The following is a 22,332-nucleotide window of genomic DNA, read 5'->3' on the forward strand; positions in this document are numbered from 1 at the left end:
TTTTACAACACGCATGGCTTACGGAGGAAAGATTCTTATTCCACTTCCCCATGGATATAAAAGGAAAATTAATAAGACCAAGAACTATTAAGATAAAATCAAAGAAAACTCAGATGAGTGTGTATAAATAAATGTGTACATGTATGTGTAGTGTGACCTAAGTGTAAGTAGAAGTAGCAAGACATGCCTGTAATCTTGCATATTTATGAGACAGACAAAAGACATCAGCAATCCTACCATCATGTAAAACAATCACAGGCTTCGTTTTACACTCACTTGGCAGGACGGTAGTACCTCCCTGGGTGGTTGCTGTCTATATATATATATACATGTATATATACATGTATATATATATATATATATATATATATATATATATATATATATATACATACATATGTATATATATATATATATACATGTATATATACATGTATATATATATATATATATATATATATATATATATATATATATATATATATATATATATATATATATACACACACACACATATATATATATATATATATATATATATATATATATATATATATATATATATATATATATATATATATATATATATATATATATATATAGTATATATATAATGTATATAATATATATTTAATGTATATTTATATATATATATATATATATATATATATATATATATATATATATATATATATATATATATATATACATGTATATATATATATAATGTATATAATATATATATATACTTCATATATATATATCTTCTATACATGTATATATATATATATATATATATGTATATATATATATATATATATATATATATATATATATATATATATATATATACATGTATATATATATATATATATGTATATATATACTGTATTTTATATACGTATATATATATTAGTACCACTACTTTCAACAGTCAATGTGCTAACATTTACTCTTCATTCCTTGGCTAGTACATTTTAATTTGTCAGTTGGTTTGTACACTCAGGGCCGGATTACCGCATAGGCAAACTAGGCATTTGCCTAGGGCCTCGTGCATTTGGGGGCCCCGCGGTCCAAGGGGTTCAGGGGCTCATCCAAGACTGCGCAAATCAACCCACTTGCTGAATATGTGCCCTGCTCAGCACATTCTCTTAATCTTGTTGGGTCATGTGCTGCGGAGTGTTGTGTCACTGCAGTTTCATTTTTTGGACTTTTACAAGCACTCTTTAATTTTTTTCTCTGCTTCAACGCATCGGTGGAGTATACTCAAGTCAATCATTCATGCAGATATCATCAAATCATTATCAACAACAAGGTGGTCAGCGCAGCATGATGCAACACATGCTTTGAAAGACAGCTTTGCTGAAATACGTTCTGCTTTGATCCAAATAGCAGAGGATGAAGACCAGACAGCAACTACAAGAAGCGAAGCAGCCAGCTTAGCATCAAAATTGGAAGATTTTGAATTGGCCTTACTCTGTGTGCTTTGGGACTGTATACTGGAACGGTTAAATGCCACGAACAAGACACTTCAGAAAATTTAAATTGAAATGGCTACTTTTGCTAACCTCTATGCAGGCTTAGTGGAATTTGTAAGCTCACTTCGCAATGATGAAGTTTTTGAAATGTTTGAAGAGAAAGCTAAACTGCTGGTGAAAGACTACAGTTACCGGGCTGATCATCAGCGGTCAAGGAAGAGGAAATGGTCAGTGGTCAGTGATTTATAAAGGGAATAATAGTGCTGTAGTGGTTATGCTGAATATAATAGGTACATGATGTCACTATTTTAATAGCCTAATCTAGTAATACTATGCTGTCTTGAGTTTATTCTCTTTAAAATGCATGATTTAACAAGATAGTTATAATGGCTGTTGGTAAATGGTTTTGGTTGTCTTGATGTACTTTCCCTATTAAATTTAATCTAAATAGCCAGAATGTATTTAATTAGACCTTAAACAGGCTCACACCGACCCCCCCCACCCCCAAGCTGGAAGGGGTAGCTTCGCTTACCCGCAACTCAAAGGGGCCCCGCCAATCTGAATAGCCTAGGGCCCGGAGACTTCTTAATCCGGCCCTGTGTACACTGTGTAACATAAATGATGAACTATTTTATAAATATATTTCACTATACTTTATAAACATTTTTCAAAAGTTTTCACATTAATTTACCATTATATATTATATTTAGTGGGAAGTGCTAAACCCACATGGGTCATACAGCAGCTAGGGGAGTGGGAGGTAACTGGATTCAATCCAGGGAAATGGAGAATAATTCCAATTCTTTGGATTAAGTCTTTTGATGGCATCGAGGCACCTCCCTTTTCGAAGGGATTAATTTACCACAAATCCCTAAACACTTCAAGATTTACATTACTGAATACCCATCTCCTTACCAGTGAGACGACAAAATGCAAAAAGCTATATAAAAATAAAAACCATACCTCGACATATGATGGTAATTATCCTCTGAAGGTAATTAATGAAAGGAGAATAGAGCATGGCAGGAGGCTAACTCACTTCTCACCTCATATAGTCAAATAAGATGCCAAAAAAAAAAAAAAAACTGAAACACATTATCAACCATGAAAGCGGCAAGTGGCACAAGCAGTCAGACTCATAAGCTATCAGCATACAATCTCTCACCTGGCTGTCATCCAAACAACTTGTAGCACACTAATGCTCCACCTTAATACGCTGTGTAAACTATGAATACACTGTATATAATACAGTATACAAAAAATTATAATAATCAAGCATGAAAAACTGCAACCAAGGAAAAAAAACAGCTTAATAAGACTGCCCGTAGCACAAGGCACATAGCGATGGTCTACCAACTAATTGAACTTTAATTTTAATATTAAGTGGAAACAATATATTAGCTATGAGCAGAGATACAGCAATCAAAGTGTTTGGGAGCCAGATAAAGCATTTTTCATTATACTCTAATAAAATTTGCCAGTAAGAAATTATAAAGTCCAGCATAGCACAGGAAAACAACACAGGCAGGAAAACTGATAATGCTAGAAATTAATACATGAAATTATGACATTAATCAAGACTATATAATTAAGGAAAAATTAAGGGATATTTTAAAACATGACTGAAGAGAACGTGAGTGATTCACTGTATGAGTGCCTTGTGCATATGGGTGTGCGGCACTACGGCAGCTTGCCTCCCACAACACCTGTCCTATCATGGACACATTAGGCAGGACAGGTGAGAAGGGTGACTGGGCAGCAGCTCAGGTGGGGCGGCATGGCCACAAACCAACCAGATCAGGAGAGCACAAGCCAGTCACAAGCTTACAAAAGAAGTGCACAGCTGAAGCCACCACTGCTGCCCAAGCACCACCTGCAGGCCAGTTGGGCAAGTCAGGGTGACAGATCATGTGTGGAGCAAGCTGTGCAGGCAGTGCTAGAGCAGCTAGATGGTAGCAACTGCTCTGGGAGGAGCCTTACACTGTTGTTGCGCCCGACCCGAGAGCTCGCGGATGAGTGCCGCATGCTCTGTCTCCATGGGCTTCGACCCCAAGGTGTTAACACAATTCAATGTGCTCCTGAAACACAAGGGTAGAAACAGGGCGTCACACAGGGCAGGGCACAACACACTTACACTGGCAAGCATACATACCCATACATACCTTGTACTCAAGATTTACATGGGACAAGTACAGTATTAAGAAAATCTGTAAATTTCCAGAAAATATTATACATAAAAATTTACTATTCTTGATGCTGTCTTCTCCTGCTAACACTACTTCTGCCACACTTTACATAATTGAAACACTTCTTTACAGGAGCTCTAAGATTTGATTTAAAACAGCTGCATTAGTAAGTGCAGTCACACTGTGCTGTAGTTTTAATGCAAGATAAAGTTCACTGTTTTATCCTACACTTTTTTAACATAAGACATATTTGAGTGTGATGATGGCTTTCCATAGCTGTAGACTGCTGTAGTGTGTTTTTTACAGATGATAAGAATATTTACAGATGTGCCTCTTCTTTCTGTTCAGGGCCACCACTCTCTTCTGTGCTCTTCTCCCCTCTGCAACAAGTCAAAAAATGAACTAATATAGAACTAAATAAGTTAACCAAGAAATAAATACTGCAACACAAAAAATAAAGAGTATGTAAAATGAAGTAAAGAATATAGGTTAAATCAAAGAAAACAAAGTAACAGAGTGCTTAAGAAATGAATATTAAACAAAAAGTATATAAAATGGCAGTTAAGTGGAAATTAATGTTGCTGGTAGTATTGAACCATTTTTCATTTTCTCTTTGTAGCAAATAGTTAAAGTAAACATTGTGATGTGACAAGTGAGAAAACAACAACACTGTCTAGTGTAAAACTTTTCTTATATTGTTTTCAAACTAAGGAACAAGTTATCATTAACATTATTTCTATCACTGGCCTACATACAATACACAAATAAGCTTCTATGACTTTCCTATGTACATCTACTTCATTAATAATAGGGTTATTAATATACAGTACTGTATTCAGTTAAATATCAAAGCAATGTCTTAACACACATTGCAGCAGTGTCCACAATATCAAAGTTTGTACACCAACATCCCATCATCTTTATTCTACAAACTAAATTTCTATGAGTCTTATTGACGATTACACTAATTCCTCAATTTTAAATCCCACTGGAATCACAGACATATCTAATTCCTTAAGGGATCATATCTGAACTAACATTATAGTGCCCCAATACACTGGTATAACTACTGACAAGATAAGCCACAACATCTCTCTCTTGGCCAATATTAACAAAGTCCCAACGACAAGCAAAAAACTTACTTTAAGACTCCATAAGTGATGCATCAATAAACAACTTTATCAAACTCATAAAACACAGGTATTAAGAAAATATAAAATATATAAATACATATAAAATATAAATAAAAAATATAAATATAAAAAAGTAAATGTAAATACTGAAGCTAACAACAAATACAAAAATAAATAAAAAACTAAAAAATATAAATACAAAAAAGAAAATGTAAATACTGGAGCGAACAACTGCACCAATATACTCGATCCCCTGAAAATAAAATTAATTACTACAAAAGGCAAAATAATCCATGGTTCACTAAAGGTATATTGTACTTTGATCCATTGACAAGAAACATGACCATAACAAGGTCAGCATACAGGCACTGCATTTCCCACTCCCAGGACTCAAGCTTGGCTAATTGATTTCCCTGAAACCCTTCATAAATGTTACCTTGCTCACACTCCAACAGCACATCAAACATGAAAATCACTCATCTCCACTCACTCTGATCTAACATGCTCACAAAATCTGCTAGATGCTTAATTAAGCCCCTTGCACTCTAAACCTCATTTACCCTCTCCCTCCAACCATTTCTAGTATGAAACTAACCCATCCTTCCTTCTTTCTTGCCATTTGAGATTTATACACCCTCTTTAATAATAATAATTATAATAAAAATAAAAATAATAATAACAATAATAATAATAATAATAATAATAATAATAATAAACAAATTTATTTCTATAAAGTACCTAATAAAATTGATACAGGGTTAGTTGTTATTATATAAATACTTTACAGAAAGCCCCTGGTTATGTAGTGCACTCTGGGCAGCCTTAAAATTAACTTGGTTTACATGAAAGCAAAAGTTTACAATGTTTGACATTAACAATTTGGTTTATGATGACATTTTTGGATACTGTTTTGCAAGTCAATTTGTTACATTGTTTTTAGTGGTTATATTGTTTGTAGTGGTTTTAATGTTTGTACCAGTTCTATTGTTTTTAGTGGTTATATTGTTTGTAGCAGTTATATTGTTTGTAGCAGTTATATTGTTTGTAGCAGTTATATTGTTTGTAGCAGTTATATTGTTTGTAGCAGTTATATTGTTTGTAGCAGTTATATTGTTTGTAGCAGTTATATTGTTTGTACTGGTTAATGTTTGTATTAGGTAGGTAGAAGATTCGCTGGTATAATCGCCCATCCCAGGCCTTTTCAAAGAGGTGGCCCAGCCTTGGTTTCCTGTCGTGGGAGTGTCTCAGACCAATGTCTGCCGTGGGAGGATGTACAAGTACCTCCTCGTCTTCTGGGACCAACTGTCCCCAGGTCTAGCCCCATTCCCCGCCCCACAGGGCTCGGAAGGAGAAGCTATGCCCCTTGGGGTGCCACAAGCCGCCCACACTTGGCTTGAAAGGTGTGGCAGCTGCACAGCAGCAGACGATGTCAGGTGGTGCAAGCACTACAGGATCCTTTTGGAGCCACACCCCAGCTTTGGGAATTAAGCCTGAGTACTGGGGAAGCTCAAGAATGCCTCTTGCTGTGTGTTGCTACTGCTACTACTTCATTTGTCTGTTGCACTCATGTTTGTATTGGTTAATGTTTGTATTGGCTGATGTTTGTATTGGTTGATGTTTGTAGTGGTTAATGTTTGTAGTGGTTAATGTTTGTAGTGGTTATTACAGAAGTTGAAATTCGTCATCGTAGGTCTTCACCTTGACTGTAATCTTAAATTTCATTTCCACATCCAGCATATATCCAAGAAAATCTCTAAATCAGTAGGGATCCTTTCCAAGATACGGTATTATGTACCCCAAACAACTCTCTTTAACCTATACCACTCTCTAATATATCCCTATCTCGCCAACAGTATTTGTGCCTGGGGATCAACCACAGCCAATCATCTTAAACTTTTAATAACCCAACAGAAAGTTGCTGTGTGTACGATCACCAGCTCCTGTGCCAGACAGCAAACCCCACCACTCTTCAAAAGCTTGAGCCTACTAAATATATGAGAAATACACTCATATTATTGTGCCAACTATATATACAAAACAATAAAATCCAATATAAACCCTCCATTCAAACTTCTTGATAGCTACAACAGAATGCACAGTCACAATACAAGACACAAAGCACTCTTCGACATCCCTTGTGTCAGTCTCACACTATGCAAAAATGCAATGCATATAAAGGCCCCAAATATCTGAAATTCACTACCTGCACTGGTAAAAGATCCCCTGACTGCTTACAAGTTTAGAGTTATGCTTAAAAATCATCTCATCTCTCAATCTAAGCAACACAACTTCTAATCAGTATGTAATCAACTCTCCCAAACATTATATGACCTCTAGTCTATTAAAACATCTGCTAATCCATAAAATAGTACTGTCTGAACCATTATTTGTAATATTGTTATTTGTTATGTGCAACTACAAAATTCTTATTCTTTAAATCTCCGCCTTTGACTACCTTGCAATAGTATTAAGATAAACTAAGATTATTAAAAAGATAACCACTCTTATCTTGTCTAGACTTAACTAGTTTTCAAGTAATACGATTAGTTTGCCTGAAATGCCCCAGCATGATAGTGGCTTTCTTTGTACCTCACAAATCAAAATTGTAATTACACATTGTAACTGCAAAGCAATAAAATCTTTATCTCTATCATCTTTAAATGCCCAAACCACCTTAACAACCCCTTCTCAGCTCTCCGAATTAATTTTGGTAAGCACACACACCCTTCTAATTTCTACACTATGAATTCTCTGCATAATATCTAGCCTACACATTGTTCTCAACTATGAAGCAGTGAAGATGTCATACGTATTTGAGAACAATTTGTGGGGGTGAATATTAGAGAAAATTCAGAGCGTGGAAATCAGAAGACTGCGTTGGGGCTACAAAAGGTATCACGTGCAGAAAACTGCATTTTTGCATGTTACCATTTTATTGTACAAAAAATGAATTCAGTAAAGGACTTTATACATACCCTCCCTTCCTGTATTCAAGTAAAGCCCAGCCTTATAAATGTTGACCCCCTTTATTTTTTGCCAAGAAACCTTTACTTTTCATATACATACATACTGTACATGGTCTAGGCTGGAATACTGCTGTACACTAGCAGTGTCTTTCAAGGCAGGTGAAATTGCTGACTTGGAGAATGTACACAGAACTTCCATGGCACATATAAGTATGATAAAACACCTAAATTACTGGGAATGGTTGAAGTTCCTTGACTTGTACTCCCTGGAATGCAGGCAGGAAAGATACACAATAATATACAGCATGGGGGGCCTTACCCATCCTCAGCCCAATTTGAAGCTACTGGCAGCAAATCTGAGGTCTATGCAAAATTTGCATTTGTACAATTTAGAAATTTGAGGCCTACACAAAATTTGTGTTTCTACAATACAGTGTAAGGAAAGCAGAGTCTATGGAAAGAAACAGGAGAGGTTAAAACATGTCAATTTAGATTTACTTTACAAAATTTCTCTCACATGAAGTTTTATAATGAAACCAATAGCCTTCCTTTCTTTGGCTCTTCATCCGAATACAAACTCACTCATCCAAAATCACATCTGAACAATTCGTAGAATAACCCAGTCATTTCACCATATATTCTGTGTTAGCATGCATCTTGTGAAAGATTCTGCTGTTCTTTTAATAATTTTGTGATTTATAACCAATGAATCAAAGCTGACAAGAAGAAAAGTTCTACAAATGCTACTTGAAAATATTCTATAAAGCCTATGACATTGGAAGAGAAGACCGAAACAATAAAGCTCAGTGATAGTGGCATTCCAAATTGTAATATCTGCCAGTGTCTGCATCACTGTGCCTATTGTCCTCATAGCATTATAGGATCTCTAATATTTATACAGGAGCCTAATCTAATGTTTCCGATGCTTGTGTGCATTTTGACAGCCAAAAAATTGGCAGTTTATTTTTTCAGTTCTTTTTTAGGATGCCTGGGAACATAACCCTCAGTTAAAATGTGCCTACGGAAAATATGATTTGCATTTAGTAAAATTCAGTTTATGAGCCCTGTCAAAGAACATAACTACATACTGTAGGCATTAGAGATGAGATTGCCTGAACTTACTGAAAGACAAGATGAAAGCAGAATCTGAAGCTTACACACAGATAGACTGAAATTTGATAAACATGTGGCACATAGTACAATAAGCTTCTGATACAATACAGTACTGTATGGATAAGTGTGAATGTTACCCAGGTAGTAAAATTTACCTTCTGATCTGACATTTAGCTGTTCAGTGACATCAAGCCCAAAACCAATGTCAGGGCCCCAGGTTTGTAACAAAATAATAACCAGTGTAAGACATTTCACCTCCTAGAACTATATATGGCTGAAATGGTCCACAACAAGAGTATATGAAACAAGTCAAACTGACAAAATATACAGCTTATTCTCTTATGCACTCAAAGTTATGCAGTATATTGTTGCAAACACATGAAAAAATTAAAAATTTATTTTTGGTCAAGTATAACTCAGAAAAATTACCATACATTTTTATAATTACCATGTACTATATTCTAGCATGTCCTGACAAATAGGACACAGAGTAATAGTAAACAAAGTAAAGTCCCAGGCAGCCACGGTAAAAAGCTCTGTTCCACAAGGCACAGTACTCGCTCCCATTCTATTCCTATCCTCATTTCTGACATAAACAGAGATGTAAGTCATAGCTCCGTGTCTTCCTTTGCGGATGACACCCGGATCACCATGGCAGTGACCTCCATCGAAGACAATGTGAGACTCCAAGCGGACATCAACCAACTCTTTGAATGGGCCACTCAAAACAACATGAAGTTCAATGAGCAGAAATTTCAACTACTCAGATATGGAAAACTTGAAGAAATTAAAAATGTGTCAGGGTATACCACAAATTCTAACTATACAATAGAGCAGAAAAATAATGTGAAGGACCTGGGAGTGATAATGTCAGAGGATCTCACCTTCAAAGCCACAACAATGTATCTACCTCATCTGCTAGGAAAATGATAGGATGGATAATGAGAACTTTCAAAACTAGGGATGCCAAGCCCATGATGATTCTCTTCAAATCACTTGTGCTTTCTAGGCTGGAATACTACTGTACACTAACGGCCCCCTTCAAGGCTGGCGACATTGTAGACCTGGAGAGTGTACAAAGAATTTTCATGGCACACATAAGTGCGATAAGGCACCTAAATTACTGGGAACGGTTAAAGGTCCTTGATCAGTATTCCCTCGAACGCAGGTGAGAGAGATACATGATAATATACACTTGGAAGGTCCTGGAGGGATTGGTACCAAACCTACACACGAAAATCACTCTGTATGAAAGCAAAAGACTCGGCAGGAGATGCAACATTCCTCCGATGAAAAGCAGGGGTGCCACGAGTACACTAAGAGACAACACAATAAGTGTCTGGGGCCCAAGACTGTTCAAGTGCCTCCCAGCATACATAAGGGGGATTACCAATAGACCCCTGGCTGTCTTCAAGAAGGCACTGGACAGGCACTTAAAGTCAGTACCTGATCAACCAGGCTGTGGCTCGTACATCAGCTTGCGTGCGGCCAGCAGTAACAGCCTGGTTGATCAGACCCTGATCCACCATGAGGCCTGGTCTCAGACCGGGCCGCGGGGGCATTGAGCCCCGAAACCCTCTCCAGGTCTCTCCAGGACTTACTCACCATGGGTACAAACCCCACCTGTTCTACGGTTTGTTTGCAATTGTAAAGTACTATCTCATCACACTGTTTAATAATGTAGGTAACTAATCTCATTCTTACTGTAACTGTATTAGAAGTTTTTCTTGAATTACTGGAATAAACTTAATACGTATATGTAGTATAATCTAAGTGTTCTTATTCCTGTGTAACTTATGATTTTATCTGTTTCATATACATTTGTTTAATATTCATCTAATCTATTTTATTGTGAAAATCATTGTTGTCTTATACAGTCCTTCAAGACATAAGTCAGGTTTAGGCTTGCCCAAAATGCTCTGCATAACTAAGGGATGCTCCATGTATATATGTAAAGTCATTACATTTTGTACAAATGATATATCATATAGAAATAAATTGACTGACTGACTGACCCTACCTTAGATATACCTGAATTTAGATAGCAATTCTATATTATTCATCAATGAAATATATAAAATTTATGTTGAAACTGATTTTTTGCAATTATTGCAACAATAAATTCCAACACTGCTTCTTTGGCAAATGTATTGTTTCTTTATTTAAATTCAAAACCAAGATCACAAGTTCAATCTAAAACATACATTATACATCGTGTTGCATATGACAAAAAAAAATAAAGTTTTGCAACAACTAATAATAAAAACTTCCAGAAATTTGTAAAGTGGTTGGCAAAAGTTTTTTGAAAATGCTAAGAACACATCATCCATTCATGGTAGAAAAATGTCAGAATAATTTATTAATTTATTGTTTGTAAGGCATCTATCAAGCAAGATAGATACAGGAAAAAATGGTGGAGAGGTCTTGGCAGTAGTGCAAATTTAATCTCTTCTAATTTTACTATGCCAGTTTTTATGAAGTGGAGGTAAAAATCGGTTTCTTACAAGTTTTCAGTTTTCCTCAATTGTTCTTTAAAGTCAGTCTTTTATTTCAAAATTATGGTACATAAAAAAATAGGATGCATAGCATTTTGGTCAAAACTTAGTTTTTAAGGGTCCAGTACATGACATTAATTGGGATTTAAAAAAAATACAAGAGGATTCATAATTCAAAATAAAAACACTTTAAATGTCTAATTATCAAAGGGTGAGCGGTACTACTCTATATATAGAGTTACAAACAAAATATAATGACATATAAGGTCACTGAAGATTTTTCTGCAGACATGGATATAGGGAGTTGAGGACAATATTATGCAAAATTCTTGGGAAATCAGCTATGTCTGAAAGAAGGGATTGCAGCATGTGATAAATATAAGGGAGTAGAAAAAATACAGAAACAAACTATATAGGAGGGTAGATAATGGATGAAAACAAAGATTTTCAAGATTTGTTTTACATAGTGCAGTATCTTGTCATGAATCACATGAAAGTAAAGATGTGCTTTTTAACAATAGCTTTAGAGCTATTGGCAGAAACAGAGATTTTTTAATCTTCAGGCAGAGTTCCAAAATTTTGGGGCCTTTTATATGCATTTTTACTCACGCTGAGTTATGCATGGGGGATATGTCAAAGAGGTAGTTGCATCTTGCATTGTGCCTATAAGTTCTGTTGTAGCTTTCAGAAAAGGGTTTATATTAGTATTTAATGTCCAGTATATATAGAATGGATGGTAGTAAGAGTGAATGTTTTGTGTGTTGAATAAGTATGAACTTTTGAAGAGTGGAGGTGTGTGTCGTCTAGTGCTTGCTTGAGTCATCATTCATACAGCAGCTACTGAAGAGTGGAGGTGTGTGTCGTCTAGTGCTTGCTCGAGTCATCATTCATACAGCAGCTACTGAAGAGTGGAGGTGTGTGTTGTCTAGTGCTTGCTCGAGTCATCATTCATACAGCAGCTACTGAAGAGTGGAGGTGTGTGTTGTCTAGTGCTTGCTCGAGTCATCATTCATACAGCAGCTACTGAAGAGTGGAGGTGTGTGTCGTCTAGTGCTTGCTCGAGTCATCATTCATACAGCAGCTACTGAAGAGTGGAGGTGTGTGTCGTCTAGTGCTTGCTCGAGTCATCATTCATACAGCAGCTACTGAAGAGTGGAGGTGTGTGTCGTCTAGTGCTTGCTTGAGTCATTCATATAGTAGCTTACTACTGGCTTTAGATGATGTGGTGTAGTAGATCCCCAGGGACAAATGCCATAGGTTAGGTAAGGTTAAATTAGATAGTGTACAAATTAATGCTATTTGAAGTACTACATGGTAACATATCTGAACCCTTTCACTGCTCAGACCCCTAAAATTAATATTGCTGCATCTAATTTTTTTCACAAAAAAAAATTTGAAACAGCAGAGGATCTTTTTTTTCCTGAAGGTAATGACACCAAGAGTGCAAAATTTGATGGAGAACTTACAGAATTACACAGGCACAAAGTTAGCAGTCTTGGTGAAATTTATGCATCGGTGATTTTATGCAGTTTGAGTCCTATTTTAAGCCAATTCCATAACTATTTCACTAGTTTGCCTTCCATTCTATATACTGAGTGCAAGAAACCACCCATTCAACTACCCTATAAAGTGCACAGAAGTTAGTAATTTGGCAAGTTTTACCAAAAAAAAATTAAAATTAAATTAAAATAGTTTAAAATAAACAATGTAAACATTCCTGGCACTAAAACAACATTTCCTCTGTTCATTAATCATGTCCCCATGCCTCTCCCATACTACACTTGCCTTCCATTTTAAATTCATAATCATACAAAAACAGAAGATTTACTCTATTTCTTGGATAATAAAAAATATAACCAGGAATGACTGGTCATGATTTACAGTATCCCAATAATTAAATCAGACCTATTAAAAACCCAAAAAACAGACCAGGGAGCATAGGGGGCCTTACCTGTCCTCAAGATAATCAGCAAAAATTAAATATTTCCCCTACTTTGATCCAAATTTGAAATCAAATGATACCAAGAAACAGCCAATAAAACCATAAAAACCATCCTAGGAAATACCTTAAAGTTGCTATTTTAAACCAAACTTAAGGTCAGAGTTTTGCTTTTCCAATCATGCACCAGATAGGGCAGGATTTTTTTATATTATGTACTCTCATTGCACAGACCCATTCTCTCATATCTAGGTCAAAATTTACCACTCGACTTATCTGAGTGAGGTGAACTCATGACATAGATCTATGCGAGAGACCCTGGCATCAATAACATAGTTCTATGTGACAGCCATTGAAAGGGTTAAGGTGCCCAATGTTTTGGAAACCCTGGCTATGTACTGGATGCTAGTGTTGAATTTTAAATTGCTGTCAGTGTATAGACCTAAAAGAGCTCCCGTCATTTTCTCTTATTTTATATTTAGCTAATTTAGGTTGGGTTACACAAACCTAAAAATTTAAATGTTAACCACAAATAAGGAAATTACAAAAACTTGCAGCACTGCTGGTATGTTTGACAATGAGGTAGAAGAGAGAAAAAAAGGAAATATTGAAATCCAAATGTTTATCACACTTGGTGAAAAACTAAACAATATGAGACTACAATGGTGAACACCTTCAACTAGAATGACAGACTGATTACCTTGTATTCTACTGTCTCCATTTTCAGCACCTTCAAATGTGTCTGTACAGGAGGGTACAGCACTTTGCTTTACAGCCTTTCGCTAATACAGCGGTTTTCAATTACAGTGGACCCCCGACCAACGGCAGCATCGACTAACGCCAAATTCATCTAACGGCACTCTTTGGCATGAAAATATTGGCTCTACCAATGGTGAAAAAATCATCTAACGGCTTTCATCTCAAATGTGTCCATGTGGCCTGAGCAGGCCCAGCCACTTCAAGACTCAGTGTGCCAATGTTTACAAGCCATTGCGGTCTATTCCATGTGTACCTGCGGTATAATTTGTATTATTCCAGTGTTTTTAGTGCTTGTAACCGCTAAATAAGCCAGCATGGGCCCCAGTGCTAACCCTGAGGTAAAAAGGGTGAGAAATACTATCGTACTACGGCCAGCTGTTGCTGCAACACCATCAGCTGCTGCTGCACCACGGTCAGCTGTACTACTTGAAGATGTGGAGAGACTGTTGTTGGTGTGGCTGATCGAGAATACTACTGAGAAACAATTAACCCCAGAGGGTTAGCCACCCAGGATAACCCAAGAAAGTCAGTGCATCATCAAAGACTGTCTAACTTATTTCCACTGGGGTCCTTAATCTTTTCCCCCAGGATGCGACCCACACCAGTTTACTAACATCCAGGTAAACAGGAAAAAATGCCTGGAAGTAGTGCTCATATTGGTGAATTTAAGGCCAGCAAAGGTTGGTTTGAGAGATTTAACCCTTTCAGAGTTTCCGAAGTACGGTGGACCCCCGCATAATGATTACCTCTGAATGCGACCAATTATGTAAGTGTATTTATGTAAGTGCGTTTGTACGTGTATGTTTGGGGGTCTGAAATGGACTAATCTACTTCACAATATTCCTTATGGGAATAAATTCGGTCAGTACTGGCACCTGAACATACTTATGGAGTGAAAAAATATCGTTAACCGGGGGTCCACTGTACTAGAACGGCTTACGCACCGGGGTTGACATACTAGTACGCCTAAATTCTAGCGCCTTCAAATCTAGTGAGAGAAAGCTGGTAGGCCTACATATGAAAGAATGGGTCTATGTGGTCAGTGTGCACAGTATAAAAAAATCCTGCAGCACACAGTGCATAATGAGAAAAAAAAAACTTTGATCATGTTTTTGGTTTAAAACAGCGACTTTGCACTGTATTTTCGTATGGTATTTATGGTTGTATTCTAGTTTTCCTGGTCTCATTTTATAGAATGGAAGACATATTACAGAAATTGGGATGATTTTGATTGGTTTCACAATGAAAAGTACCTTGAAATTGAGCGCAAAGTAGCAAAAATGTTCGATTTTTGCCAAAGTTCAAAAGTAAACAAATCATGCCATATGTCCAATACACGTCAACTGGTGAGTCTAATATTCTTTCACAAGTGTGCTGATATTAGTTATACCATTTCTACACTTGTGCAGAAGAGTTTGCCCCATTTGCATACACATATTGGCTTCTGTTGCTGAGGTATGACTTGAGGTAGTTGAGGGAGTGCCCTCTTATACCATAGTGTGACAATTTTACGTGGAGCAAGTCATGGTTAACTGTATCAAAAGCTTTACGTAAGTCAATGAAGATCCCCAGTGGGACTTCTTTTTTCTCTATTGCAGTGTATATATGTTCTAGCATGTGTATAATAGCATCATTAGTATTTTTATTTGGCCTGAATCCAAATTGGCAGGGGTTGAGTATGTTTTGGGAGATAAGGTAGGAGTAGATTCGTTTATGAATTAATTTTTCGAAGATTTTTGAGAGAGGGTGTAAGTTGGATATTGGCCTATAGTTATTCAACTCTGTTTGGTCTCCTCCTTTGTGGATCGGGGTGACCCTTGCTATTTTGAGTACTGTGGGGAAGGTGGAGGATTCAATGGATTTGTTAAAGAGTGTTGCAATGATTGGTGATAGCACTTGTGACACTTTTTTGTATATAAAGGGTGGTAAGGTATTTAAATCTCCTGCCTTGTTTTTTAGCGTGTTGATAATAAGGGAGACTTCGTATGGGTTAGTCGGAGCTAGGAACAGTGTGTTCGGGTAGTTGCCAGTGAGGTAGTCATTTGGTGGGGTATCTGAGCTTGGGATTTTATTGGCAAGGTTTTGTCCTATAGTGGAGAAGAAGTCATTGAGTCTGTTTGCTGTTTCTGTTGGTGGGAGTTGGGGTTCATCTGATTTTGCTAATTTTATTTCGCTATTTCGTGATATCTTTTTTGTTCCTAGAATTTCTGATAGGGTTTTCCAGGTCTTTTTTATATCACCTCGTAAGTTGGATAATCTGTTCTCATAATACAATTTTTTTGCCCTTCTTATCAGGCTGGTTAGGATTGACGAGTAACGTTTTGTTTGGTCTCTGGTTATGTGACCCATTCTGTACTGTTTTTCATATTGGTGTTTTGTATTTATGGATTTGAGAATGCTGGGTGTTAACCAGGGACTGTTCAGTCTCTTAGCTGTCATCTGTTTAGTTTTTTTAGGGCAGTGCTTGTTATAGAGGTATTGGGTCTTTTTTAGAAAATTATTAATACATTCGTCAATATCTGTATAGATTTCTAGCTCAGTGTGCCAGTCAATGTTTGCTACTGCTGTTGTGAAGTTATTAATGGCTGCCTCATTGTGAAGTCTGAAGGTGACTTTAGTAGTGTCTTGGGGTAATTTACCAAGAGTTGTTATGAGAAAAGTAGGGTAGTGGTCTGTGGTATTATCTGTAATTATGCCTGATTTTAAAGGGGATATGGTGTTGGTCCAGATGTGGTCAAGTAGGGAAACACTAGTCTCTGTAACTCTTGTAGGTTTTGTTACTGTTGGTAGCAACATACAGTTACTCATTGTGTTTGTGAATTCAGTAACGTGTGGGTCCTGGTCTTGCAGGAGATTTATATTGAAGTCACCTGAGAGTAGTAAGTGATCTTTGTTCATGCGTGCATCAGTTATCATACTTCCTAGGTTTTGACTAAATTGGCTAATGTTTGACTGTGGAACTCTGTAAATGTTTATCAATGTGAGAGGTTTTTGTAGGTATTTGGATTTGAATTTGGCTATTATATATTCCCCATGTTCATCCCTTGTGCAAGTATTAGTGATACATTCTAGTTGGTCTGAGTAGTATATGGCTGTGCCACCCCCTTGTTGGTCTGGCCTACAGTTGTGTATGGCTGTGTAACCAGGAATGGCATAGACATCTGTACTATCAGGCTTTAGCCAGGTTTCAGTTAGTGTAATGATGGACATATTGGCATGTAAGGAATTTAGTAATGCTATGAGGTCATCGTAATGCTTGCTTAAAGATCTGATATTGTAGTTAAAGATAGTTATGTTGTTGTTGGCACTGAGAAGTGCCTTTGATTGTTCTGCAGTGTAGTAATTACAGTAACTGTTTGAATCATTTAAGTCATTAAATAAGAGGTTGGTATCAGGATCAATAATGCAGTAGTCTGCATAACAGTAAATCTTCTATTTTTTGTGAGAATAAAAATTCAAAGTGAAAAGCAAAAGAAATGTAAGAGGGGCCTTGGGGATGTGACTAATGAACAGACGAAATGTTATTTTAGTGCCAGGAATGTCTGTCTTGTTTATTCTGGACCCTGTTTGGATATTGGCATCTTTTGAAATTTGTGTGAAATTGGCAAAACTGCTAATTTCTGACCACTTTATTGGATAGTTGAAATCAGTAAATGGGTGGTTTCTTGTACTCATATGACAGAAAAAAAATGGAGTTCTAGCGAAATAGTTATGATTTTTGTCGACTAATACACTGGAATTGGCTGAAAGTAGGGCTAAAAGTGGGCGAAATCGCTGTGTAAACATCGTTGAGACCGCTAACTTCGCACAAGCCTAATTCTTTAAGTTCTCCATCATATTTCATACTTTTGGTGCCATTATGATTGGGAAAAGATTCTCTATCTTTAACCCTTTCAGGGTCCAAGGCCAAAATCTGAAGTGGTGCTCCAGTGTCCAAGAAATTTTGAAAAAAAAAAAAAATTTTTTTTCTTACAGAATTAAAGAGCATATTTTTGTGAAGGTAATAAGACAAAAAAAAAATCTGATCAGTACTTACCGAGATACAGTGCCAAGAAGTTTGTCAAAAATGATGTGGTGGCGGCAACATCGACGAATTCCACATACGCGCATTACATTATTTTGTGGTTTTTAGTTGTTTCTTTTCTTTTCCAATTTTTTCTATTCCTACTAACATTTGGGGCCTGAGAGACCAATACTGTATATAATGTATATATATATAAACTCACTGTATTGAACACAATAACCGCACTAAAGTTATTATCATATTATTGTTGGTTTTTACCACTGTTGTTTATTATACTCTGAAGGAGGGGTAAAGTTTAAAAACATGTAAAGCACCCTTCTGGTAAACAGTATTGTATAATACTAATGTTCTATCATATATTTACATATTTACAATCACTGGACATGGTTTTAGAACTGCTGGAGCTTGTGGAACTCCTTGAAACAAGGCACCATGCACAGAGGCACCTTACATTCCTCACACATAAACCAAGTGTCTTTGAGTCTTTGTTGCCATCGTTTTGTTAGTGCACAGACAATGCATCTCTTCTGAGCAAATTTCTTCTGAGTTGAAGGAAGCTGTATTATGAAATGATCACCTTCTCTCCTCGAACGCTTGGGTGTATCCTGAGGAATTCGAGGACCATGTTGTATAGCAGGTGTTGTTACCTGGTACTTCATTGTGAGTTGTCTAACAACAGACAAACAAAATTCACCATATGGTGGTCTGTTGCCAGTCTTTATTTGGTACATATTATATGCATTGAGCATTGAAATGTCCATGAGATGGAAGAAAAGTTTCATGTACCACTTGTAACTCTTACGAACACAGTCAACAAAACCAATCTGCATGTCACACTTGTCAACCAAGCGCATGTTTTGTGTATAATCAATCACTGACACTGGTTTTCGAATATGTTCATTAGTCACTCGATCAACTTTGCCACTGTCTTGCATTTCATTACGGTGAATGGTTGTCAACAATGTGACATCTCGTTTGTCATGCCACCGTAATGCCATGATGTCACTGGCAGTAAACACCTGCACGTCATCACCACGAGCACCTGCGTTGAGCCTGGGCATATGTTTACGATTAGAACTCACTGTGCCACACACATCTGTCTTGTTCACTCGCATGAAATCACCGAGTAATGGGCTTGTGTACCAGTTATCGGTATATAATGTATGCCCCTTACCAAGATAAGGTGCCATCATGTTTCTCACTACGTCACCTGAGATACCCAATAACATCTTGGTATCTTTCAATGTTTTACTACCCGTGTATACAACAATATCCAAAACCAGGCCACTGTCACAATCACAGAGTACAAACAGTTTTATACCAAAGCGTTTCCTCTTGCTCGGTATATACTGCTTGAACGACAGTCTACCTTTGAACAAAATCAAAGACTCGTCAATTACAAGATTCTTGAATGGATAAAAGTATATCCTGAACTTTTGTTTGAGATACATGAAAACATTTCTAATCTTGTATAACCTGTCACTTCTGTCAGGCCTGGTTTTGTCAGAGAAGTGTAACATACGTAAGAGTAAGATAAACCTGTTCACTGGTATGATTTCACTGAAGCCCGGGGTAGAAATTAGCCGATCTGTGGACCAGTATGCTTTTATATTATGCTTATAGACGTGAGGCATAAGCATTATCATTGCAAAAAGCAAATACATTTCTGCAACAGTCGTCTCTTTCCACCTGTGTAGTCTTGACTGTGGTGATAAGATCGTATTTGCCATGGTGTACTCAAAATACTTATTACTTTCCCTGACAATAATTTCCATCAATGGCTGGTCAAAGAATAATTCAAAGAATTCCAGTTCATTGGCCGTGGTTCCAAGGGGACAAGTAGGTAGAATTCCACTTTGAGAATCATCAAAGTGGTGAGGCTTGGGAACAAAATTGGGATTTTGCTGCCAATCCCACATACGGTTTGCTGGTGGATACTGGACATCATAGGCTGGTTGTGCGGGTGGTTGTGGTTGTGGTGGGCTGGTGGCTGGCGCTCCACTTTGTCCTTGAACTGACGAGTCAACATGGGTCCCAGTATGGCCTGGCGAGTCATGCATGGCGGTGCCACTACCATCACCACTAACACCATCCACTGATGCCTGTGGTCTATCCATGCCAAGTGTAGCCACATCATCCTCACTATCACTACCTAAAACTGGTGTTGGGCCACGGGATGTACTCCGGGATGTACTCCGTCCCCTGGGCACAGCATAGGGTACACTACCCGAGCACATGCAACGGCGAACATACCGACGCTTCACTGGTGAATATGATTCCTCACTATCACTACTCGATTGATCGTCGAGCGCAATAAAATCACAGTCCACGTCACTATCATCATCATTACTGACGTCAGAGGCCTGGCCACGCGAAAATATTAGTTTTCTCTTGCGATGAGGAACAACCGACCGTGAGTCATGAGTGCCCACACCAGAGGTAGAAGGTTGAGGATCGTCAGGGTTTTCTGCACTATTATCGATATCCTGGTCATTCTTTTCGGTCACTAACTGATCAAAGCCGTAGAATTCGTCTTCATTTCCACTTCCATCAGTGTCAGAACTATCAGATAGGAAGAGGAGAGTCCCAATTTTCCGGGGAGTGAGAGCTGACTTGCGACGAGGCATGGTGAACAAGGGTAACTGAGCCGGCGTTCCCACAATGCTATGCGGGCGCCTAGATTTTTTGTTTATGGCGCACACCCACCACGCAGACCTGTTCTCTCACATGTAGGCCTATGAGCGTTTTTGTGCTAAATTTGACGGCGCTAGAATTTTGGCATAGATCTACGGTTTGGACACTCAACGTAAAGCCGTTGATCTACGGGACGGACCCTGAAAGGGTTAAACAAGATTTTTTTTTTCTTTTTTTTTTCTCAAAAAATTTCAACCGAGAACAAGTTTAGGAGAGAGCCTCTTGACCCTGAGAGGGTTAAGAATCGTAGTGGCATACACAGTGTGATAAGGCATGGCAAAGCTGAAAAATTCCAACCCCAACAAGTGTTTAATTGCAACAAAACAGGCCTGCTCGAGAAGAAAATGCCAAAGAGGACCAACATTACTCATTAGTCAGGAGGAAAAGGCACACCCAGGACACAAGCCTATGAAAGACAGGCTAACTCTCATGTTTTGTTGTAATGCTAGTGGGGATTGCAAAGTGAAGTCTTTACTCGTGTATCGCTGTGAAATTCCCAGTGTTCAAGAAAAATAGTATCTTATTACTCAACAATACTCTTCAATAAGGGTAAGTGTCATTTTAGTATTTACTTATGTATGTATTGGGCATGTCTCATTGTTTTTTGTGTAGGGAAATGCATATTTCATATAGAAAAAAATAATTTTTTCTAATACTTTTGGCTGTCTGGAACGGATTAATTGGATTTCCATTATTTCTTATGGGGAAAATTAATTCGACTAACGGTTAATTCAACTAAAGGCTAGCTCTCTGGAATGGATTAAAGCCGTTGGTCAAGGGTCCACTGTATACCCATTCATTTATTCAGACTTCCTACAATAAATGTATTCACCACTCACTATAAACTACAAATATTTTAAGGTATTTTAAGGTTTGTACTGTATATGCATATTTTAAGCCTAGCTATATTGCTCACTTAATATATGACAGTGTAAACATGTTATCGGGCTTAGCCCAGAACCTAACCTACTGTATAAGCAGGGTCCTCCTGTGCTGAAATGACAAAACCACTAGTTGAAAAAACATCTTCAGAATAAAGATACCCAAGTGGGGTACATGCATCTTATTTATCTGTCCTAAGGCTATATACTCAAGTTTATATATCTTAGGGTGGGCTTCAGTTAGATTATACTGCTCAGCTCTGGTCTCCACATTACACAATAGATATAAACGAGCTCGTAATTATACAGAGAAGGACAACAAAGTTTATTCCATACAGTATATTAAAAATCCTTCCTACAAAAATAGGCTGAAAGCACTAAATTCTACTCTCTAGAAATGCTTAGAATTAAGGAGGGCATGTAAAGGTATGTAAAGGTATGTAAATAAAATGTTGAAAATATCTAACCAAGAAAGGACTCACAGCAATGGATTCAAGTTGGATAAATTTAGATTTAGTAAGGTTATGGGGAGGTACTGGTTTGGCAACAAAGTTGCAGAAAAGTGAATCAGACTTCCAAGTACTGTCACTGAAGCTAGAACTTTGGATAGCTTTAAATATAGGTTGGATGGGTACATGTGAGGGTGTGGGTGGATGAGAGCTGG

General features: G+C 37.3%; 1 protein-coding gene across 1 annotated transcript in view; it reads right to left on the reverse strand.

Annotated features, from left to right (window-relative positions):
- Positions 1–22,332, reverse strand: part of Glut1 (Glucose transporter 1) — a gene marked incomplete in the record, with an annotated part of 492,009 nt that overhangs the window by 60,629 nt on the left and 409,048 nt on the right. Inside the window, 2 exon segments of the mRNA XM_070100219.1 lie at positions 3,459–3,556; positions 3,988–4,044. Coding sequence (XP_069956320.1) covers positions 3,459–3,556; positions 3,988–4,044 — 155 coding nt within the window.

This window comes from Cherax quadricarinatus, chromosome 72, assembly GCF_038502225.1.
Source record: "Cherax quadricarinatus isolate ZL_2023a chromosome 72, ASM3850222v1, whole genome shotgun sequence".
Lineage (NCBI taxonomy): Eukaryota > Metazoa > Arthropoda > Malacostraca > Decapoda > Parastacidae > Cherax > Cherax quadricarinatus.